Raw genomic sequence first — 8,459 nt, forward strand, 5'->3', positions numbered from 1 at the left:
GTTTATTGATTTCTGTAATATCACGACGACCAGTCGCCGGTTGGAACGATTCATTTAAACGGTCGCGAAACGGACTCGTTCACGATTCGATCCCGTAATTAGACGCACGCCGACAGGTAGGATAGGCTCGTCGCGTCACGCGTGCCACCATCTTTCTTTCGTTTAGATGCTTGGCTCGAATTAAGAACCGTAACACGGGATACGTTCTCCAGGGTACATATTTACCACAAACGATTCATGCCATGGTAAGCTTCGAGATTGAACTTCGTGGATTAAACGTTGTCAACTGGACAGATCAATAATTCGATTTCATTAATACTGTAGTCATGTAATTCAAATTTAGAATGTCAGCTGAACCGAGAGAACCATGGAGAACATGTATATTTACTTAATCCGTAAAAAGAATTTAAAAAAAAAAAATAAAATTTAAAACAATTCACAAGATCTTATAGAACTTTCTGTCCTAGTCTTATTTAATAATTAATGACGGACTCACCGAGACTATTTCAAGAATCTTCAGACATGCTGGAAGCGACGCTTTAAAATCATCAACTGTCAGATTAATCTTTGAAAATAATGCGGGCATCGTGATCCTGAATGTTTAATCGCGAAGCTTCCCGGGTTTCGATCGCGTATTCGCGAAAATTTCTATCATATTTCAGTACGACGAGTGGTCTTGGTCAAAATGTATCTATTTCCATCGCCGGGCTGGTGAAACCTCCTATTCCGGAAGTCCGTTCAGTGACTCCGAGCGAAAGATTCGGGAGAAAACTCGATTACCTTAGCTCCATTTCGGGTGTATTTATAGCATGACGATTCGATTGACGGACACTTCATTAGCGTCGCTAGATAGGAAAATGGTAGATAATCTCACCACAAAGATAGCAGACAGGATTTCTACTAGGTATTTATATATCGCGGGAATGTGGGGTTAGATCTCCTGTCCCAGGATTCGAGCATCGTTTAAATAATGGAAGACTGCAGCGACCGATTACGTTAGATGGTTAAAAAAAAAAAAAAAACAAGACCAAGCACACTTATTGATACTGCGTCGGATTATACATAACGAATGACCAAATCAAAATATATACAATACTAAGCGTTCGTTTTTTTTTTTTTTAAAGAAAATAGCCGCGAACACACGGTGGTTTCTAAGGTTTATACAAATTCTTCGGAACCCCATCGAGCATACCATAATGAGCGAATAACGGTCAAAAAATGGACAGGTTGCAGGAAAAGTACGCTAAATGAAAAATTCGTATCATTTAGTCTTAAACTCCGAAGAGAATATTCACCAGAACTACACCTAGCTGTTAATGAAATTTATATCATCTCAAAGAAGAACGTCTAATTACTATCCCTAGTTACAAGCCACCCCACTTAGACTACACCGAATATTTTTCAAACGTACAAGTATACCACACGTCCAAAGTTTGCACTTTTCCTGTAACATGGTCAACAACGAGTGCAAAGTATGCGCAACACGACCCAACGCGCTGATCAGTCGAGTAAATTTCCTTTCCGCGTGACGAAAACGGCCGGTGAAACGAGAATCGATGGCGAACGAGACCAAATAAGGAAAACTGGACGAAGAATAAGAAGACGTCGAGCGAAGTCGATGTGCGTCTCGTCGAAGTCGCACAAAGGAGGACTGTGAAGGTCACAGTGGTCCCTGAGGAGAAGCAAAAAAAAAAAAAATGAAAGAAAAAGCGAATCTTACGCGTATTCCTTACACGTCTTTTCCGTCCGTGCACGGTCGGTGAAATCAATTACTTTTGTAGGTTTGTTTTTTAGCGATAAGTTTCCTACGTACTCTCCCTCTTTCTCTCTCTCACTTTCTATTGAATCGAGACAGGAGCTTTATCGGGCACGGAGCTGTTGTATACTGATTTCTGCGCAAGTGCATGGCTCCATAATATGTCACACAGTGCGACGTAACTGTCGTTGACGATCGAGTGAAATGTGCGCGGTGTTTTAGAGTTGTTCCAAGTAAATTTGTTTACTGTTAAGATATCCAAGGATCTTTCTTCGATTCGTCGCGAATACAGAAGAAAGAAATTGCTGAAACTCTGCAATTTCAACGACACTAATCTCACGATGCAATTATAAATTAGGGAGAAAAAACAACGACGCGTTCTAGTTTCCGTTCGACGTTTACCCGCGGCGACAAAGATGAGTCGTTATTTATACAAGCGTGCTCTGTTCGCGATGAAACATTCGCGAACGATATCGAAAGGATATATATCAAAGGTTAATCGTTTATCGTCACGCGAACCTCTACCTCTGGTTACACCTTTCGTGGAATGACGACGTTAAATCGTGCCGGTTCAAACGGTAAAACACGCGACAACGACCACCGATAGACGATAGTTACGCGCGGACTATTGTGAGATACTACGGCGAAAAACGATTCTGCCCGCGAAATATAAGGAAATTTATATTATTCTTTTTTTTCTTTTTCGACAAGCTATAATGCATCAAGAGGGAGAAGCGTGCAAAAATATTGGACCACAACACTTCTCTTGTAATGCGTAAATTCGCAACAGAAAAAATGGTGACGAGAATTTCTTTATGTACCAGAACTTGAGGATCGTTTCTATGGATTTCTTGTGCATTTATAGCATTACGATTACTTGAAAACTTGGACGTAAGATTTTCTTTAATTACCGCTTTTGTAAATCACTCAACCGAAATTAAAGTCTCCATAAACATGCCAGGTGTATAATTAGAATGTATGTTACAAAGTAATGTTCGTGGTTGCCCAATAGATTTGCACGCGATTGCGAACGAACGAATATTCTAACGAAAATATAAAACGAAAGAGAGTAAGAAAAATTCCTAAATAGTTCTTTTTATATAAACGGATCACACACACGGGCGCGAGTAGTCTGTATTGATCTATGCTGTAAGTCGTATAAATACGAGGATACGATACTCAAAGTAATTGGCTTCCTAGCTAGGATTAATCGAGTCTATAGGATTATACGTTTAACGAACCGCAATGATAATGAAACACACTGTATCGGTAGACTGTATATAGCGGTGTACGGTAGAGTACAGTTAAGTCGTCGATCGTCTGCTTAAGAAAAAAGCCGCAAAAGCCGAGATGTTCTTTGTTTGGTCTTAGTCCCGTAGCATATGTAACGCGAAATGGAAGTTTAATTAATATCAGTCTGGACAACAGGGTATCATTAGCATCGTGCATTCAAACACGTTAGATTACCAGAGAGAAGAAGCCATTTTAAAACGTTAGACCTTTTTTTGTTTTCTGTTGTTTTTTTTTGGGACGCAACATTGATTTTCGATTCGTAGAACGCGTAAAATCTGAATCGTTCCAGATAGTCAAGGGTTCTTTCTTAATCAGGCCATCGAGTTATCGTTGAATGTATTAAGCTAAAATAATTATATGAAAGCTTACACCTCGCAGACATACAGCCTCTGCCACTAAATGTATATAAGGGACATTATATGTATATTGAAGTATGTATAATGAGAGATAGTGTAAATTGATTTTTAGAAGCGATGATCTATACACCTTTTCAATTAGACCTAAGCTGTTGACTCTCGCCTGAACGGAATAATGTACCGCTTTCTTTCTAGTTTTTTTTTTTTGTCAATTCGTTACGTTTACCACGTTCATCTGTTCACTCGGTTATTTATCGTCGTATAATTGTGAAACGAACGGAATACTTCGTATCTCTATGTTACACACAGATGTATGTGCTAACAACTATACGGACCCCATAATCGAGGAGGGCTTTAAAAGGTTCAAATGTGTAGTAAATTTGTAACTGATTGATATTTAAATGTAATACGTATGTAATATCGAGGAAGAATGGACGAGAGGGAGCTTTGAATAGTGCCTGCTTAAAAAAAATGAACAACCCGATCTACTGTATCTGTAAATGGTTAGATATGGTACCGTACGTTGTTTCGTACATGGTAAATTCTATAGGACTACCATAGCCAAGTATGGGAAACAGTGTTGTAATGAAATACTTTCGTTACGTTTGGTGATTACGCATATCGTCATGCACAACGAAACACGCTTATCTCGAGTCATCCAGCGATTAAATCCAAATATTTGTTCGACGGGACATTTGGTTCTGAACCAACTTATCCTGACATTTCTTTCGATCTCATACTTATACAGTTGAAACCAAACGGATACGTTGGCATTTATCATGTTTTGCGGTACTCGTATTCTACTGTTACATCATGCCACTCTTCCCCATACTATACTATGAGTTCATGTTATTCAATATTCTTAAATGTACATAAAACCTATGTGGTCGTAATTGTATGTAAATACTGTTAAACGTTCTATAACTCCTCTGAAATATGAATACAAGGAAAAATTGGTTATTTAGTATAATTCTGACTCAAGGGTGTTTCACTTACTCTTATCTCAGATTCCTTCACTTGCAGTGTAGTGTCCATTATAGCTCCACCGATCACTACCTGTATTTCATTACACACTTAATTAGACAAGAACGGTTTCTAATAATCCTATCTCATTTAAACTTACTGGACTTCGTTTCGGCATTATGGAACAATTGGATGCTGAACTGATTGAGATATTTTGATGTCTTTCCGTGAGATTCACTGCAATCTCTGCTGCCATGTTTGCATTATTTTCTATAAGCGCCATATCTGAGAATGTAAATATAAATTCTAGTTGTACTCCTCTTGATTTTGAGTTATAAACATTTATTCACCCATACTTACTGGCCTGAAGGGATTGACCATGCGTGATTTTGTTTAATTCTTCCAATAAAAATGGAGTTACATTCTTTCCAGTTATGCCTTGGCTTTCTGCAGCTTCCAGAGCTTTGCATATGGCTGATTCCATTTCATTTGGATCTAATGCATACTTTTCAGGAATAGGAACAGCAAACAATAATCCTGTCTGAAGACCTAACTCCTTTTGTGCTCTCAGAACATCTCCAGCTTCTTTTGAGTTAGACACTTTATAAGGTGCTTTTATATTTTGAAATGTTTGTCTACAGTAGAATGCTGGAAAGTGGTCTGTTTCACCAATTGTTATAACAGGAACTCCTTGGGTTTCCTATGAGAAAGTACAAATCACAATGAATCCTAAAGCATAATACAACTAATCTGCTTTATAAGAGGATATACTAACTAGATATTCCAGTGTTTTTCCAATATCTAAAATAGATTTAACACCTGAGCAAACAACAGCTACAGGAGTATGTCCAAGTTCAATCAAGTCAGTACTAATATCAAATGTTAATTCTGCCCCGCGGTGAACACCACCAATTCCTCCTGTTGCCATTATAGGTAGGCCTGATAAATTTGCTAGTAACAAGGTTGCACTAACAGTTGTTCCCCCGTTTAATTTTTGTGAAATAATTAAGGATATGTCTCTACGAGAACATTTAATAGTTTTTTTAGAATCTGATCTAGACAAAATTTCCAATTGCTCCTGATTCAAACCGACATGCACCTGCCCTTTTAAAATTGCTATGGTAGCAGGTACAGCACCCTAAAAGGAGTACAGAAATCTAATATGATAGATCCCTCGTGTTACTGTAACTTTACTGTAATTTAGACAGTTACTTTTGACCTAACAGCATTCTCAACTCTAATAGCTGTCTTTAAATTATCAGGATAAGGCATTCCATGAGTGATGATTGTGGACTCTAAGGCAACAATTGGTTGACCATTTCTTCTTGCTGCTTCTACATCATGACCATAAGTAAATTTGCTACAATCGGTGATAGATCGTCGATTATGCGACGAATTGATTCTTCTCACTTTCCAAAAAAGTCTTCGAAAATGTGTCCACTGCATTTTGTAACTACAAAACATTCGAATGTGGCTGATCCCGATTATTACTATGTAGCAATGAAATGTTCTACTAAGAACGACAAGCTGATAACGTGATCATATAAGATATCAACAAGTTACTGAGATTTGACAATCGCACGAAAAACAAAAGCCGAAAGAAATGAAGTAGAGACCGCATGTATGATTAACCTTTGTAAGTTTGTACTCATAATAACATATGAAGTACCGAAAAAGATAATTTTATCGTAACTTGTTTAATTCAGTGTAAGATATCGACCACAAATCGAAGGGATTTATCGATTAGATACCATCGTGATTCTTCATTTAGAATTAATTATAGATCATTTAATCACTTGATTAGTGACCTGTCATATTTAACACATTCTATATAATATTCCACGTAAAGACTTCAACTATGCAATAAATCAAATTTGAATGCGCGTAACCATATTTCATACGTATATACTATAGTCTACTATAAGTCAATCTTTGTATTTAATTCTCTATATAATTTAGTACAATCAAACTTAAAGCCGAGCAAATCTTAATAACGAGTTCTGCTAAATTGCTATTAAAATGTTTATGGATTAATGTTCATTAATAATTTATAAGGTAGTATATGTTGAACTTTGAGTCCAAAAATCAGGGACGTACTATTACGTTATTAGTCAATATAAAATGAAGAAATGAGCAGTTAGAAGTGGACTGCATCTTTCTATATTACATTATACAATTGTAATAATAAATTTTCCATTCAATCTTCTCGACTCTTTCGTATAAATGTAGACATTATCATGCAAATTCATGTAGAACTTCGGGTTTCGTTGTTTACTGCTATTTATCTTCAACAGAGTTTCAAGAACGACTCAGCAAGAAAGTTCAAGGTAATGGTACTCGTGTCGAATACGTCATCGAATAATTTGTATGTTTAATTAGATAACGTATTTAAAACTCAATGGCGAATAAATTAGAAATAGGAAATATGATTCTTTCCAAATAAAATAATATAGAACAATGACGGCAAGCAAAATAACTGAGACATTAAAAATTAAGAAAACACTTTACCGCCAATGTGCCTCGACTAACAGTTGCTACGTTCCTGTAGAAAGTACATATAGCGTGCCGCATATGATTTCGTCAGTTTCAACGCAGTAGGCGCGATAGACTACAAAACGTCTCCGTTTACAAATATTGTTTCCCGGTATTATTTCAGACTAGCATTGCTGGAATCAATTAAACAAAACAATGAAGTCGAAGAAATCAGGTTCTGTTGGAGTACTCTATCTGAAGACCTACAATCTCACACTAGTTTTTGGGTAAAACAAATATTTAATGTTACGATTTTAAATGAAAGTACATGTAGTACCTACATGAAATTTCTAAAATAAAATGTTATTACAGATGGGCTTACATACTTCTTAAGTATTTGCAAAGTGATTTCACTTCTACAGTGGACAGCAATTTATGGCATAATGTTAAATGGCCTGTTATAATTTTTCAACATGCAGCTTTATTAGAGGTAAGAGATTCACTTTAGCTTTGATGAGATAGAAATGAATAAAATTCATATTTTCTCCTTGTCTTACAGATAATACATGCAATAGTTGGTTTGGTGAAATCAAACCCTGTACTTACAATATTTCAAGTCTTTAGTAGAATCATAATTGTGGATGGTGTACTGTTGGCAACTCCTGAAAGTTATGCCGCATCATCCATTGGTCTGCCATTAGCATTACTAGCATGGTCTATAACAGAAATAATTAGATACCTGTATTACTTTATGAATCTCAATGAATGTACCCCATATGTACTTACGTGGTTAAGGTATGTAATTTACAAGATTACACTGAAATCTTACGAACAAGTGTGGTTATTAGAGTTTTTAACATTTCAATTTGTAGGTATACATTATTTCTTGTACTCTATCCAACTGGTGTGACAGGAGAATTATTATGTGCATATGCAGCCACACAATATGCAAAGTCTCACCCAGAAGCCTGGAGTTACACACTTCCAAACTCATGGAATTTCACATTTAGTTATTACTGTATACTTGTAACAATTATGCTGTCATACATTCCCCGTAAGTAGCTTCATTAATGTACTTATTACGAAAAATGTTAATATTATGTGTGAGTTATATGATTACAGTTGTTTTCATCTTGTTACAGTTTTCCCACAATTGTTTTTCCACATGGTTGCTCAGAGGCATAAAATTCTGGGAAAAGACTCGCTTAAGAAAGCTCAGTAATGTAAAAAAGTATATTTATATTTACTTTTAACAACATGTTTCTACTTTATTATATTGGAAATAAATATTTGAGTTTATAAAACCCAAGTTGTATTTCTTTCCTCAGTGTTAAAAACATGTTATTTTTATAAAAAATTGTTATTACAAAAAAGAAGAGATTTAATGCTGCAAAGTGATAAATTATATTTAGACTGTGGATTTTATGCATGCTAACATCAGGATTGTTTACACCTAGCATAATAATTTAATGAGATTGTTATTTGTAACCTGATAGAATTTTTATTTGAGTAAAAAAAGATTTATTTAATTGTACCTAGTTCCTATAAATTTTCTGGACAAATCTATATTTACATAATCTAATTACAATTTACCAGAATTTAACATTTGAATTCGCGAA

General features: G+C 35.8%; 2 protein-coding genes across 3 annotated transcripts in view; one reads left to right on the top strand and one right to left on the bottom strand.

Moving 5' to 3' along the window:
* Positions 1-5,814, bottom strand: part of LOC107185715 (pseudouridine-metabolizing bifunctional protein C1861.05) — a 42,976-nt gene extending 37,162 nt beyond the window's left edge. Inside the window, exons 1-5 of the mRNA XM_015573465.1 lie at positions 5,581-5,814; positions 5,144-5,506; positions 4,729-5,068; positions 4,529-4,653; positions 4,402-4,461 (exon numbers count right to left, since the gene is read on the bottom strand). Coding sequence (XP_015428951.1) covers positions 4,402-4,461; positions 4,529-4,653; positions 4,729-5,068; positions 5,144-5,506; positions 5,581-5,814 — 1,122 coding nt within the window. The remainder of the gene's footprint in view (positions 1-4,401; positions 4,462-4,528; positions 4,654-4,728; positions 5,069-5,143; positions 5,507-5,580) is intronic.
* An 812-nt stretch (positions 5,815-6,626) lies between these two features.
* On the top strand, positions 6,627-8,063 carry LOC107185700 (very-long-chain (3R)-3-hydroxyacyl-CoA dehydratase 2). Of its 2 annotated transcripts, XM_015573449.1 has the most exons (6): positions 6,627-6,695; positions 7,025-7,127; positions 7,213-7,330; positions 7,400-7,635; positions 7,713-7,894; positions 7,983-8,063. In XM_015573449.1, exons 2-6 carry the CDS (start codon positions 7,057-7,059, stop codon positions 8,060-8,062), a joined length of 687 nt encoding a protein of 228 aa, XP_015428935.1. In that variant the 5' UTR covers positions 6,627-6,695; positions 7,025-7,056; the 3' UTR covers position 8,063. The 2 variants fall into 2 exon arrangements, with proteins under 2 accessions (XP_015428935.1, XP_015428934.1); XM_015573448.1 differs by lacking the exon at positions 6,627-6,695 and having other exon boundaries at positions 6,973-7,127.
* Positions 8,064-8,459: the final 396 nt, after the last annotated feature.

Source organism: Dufourea novaeangliae, unplaced genomic scaffold (genome assembly GCF_001272555.1).
Source record: "Dufourea novaeangliae isolate 0120121106 unplaced genomic scaffold, ASM127255v1 scaffold67, whole genome shotgun sequence".
Lineage (NCBI taxonomy): Eukaryota > Metazoa > Arthropoda > Insecta > Hymenoptera > Halictidae > Dufourea > Dufourea novaeangliae.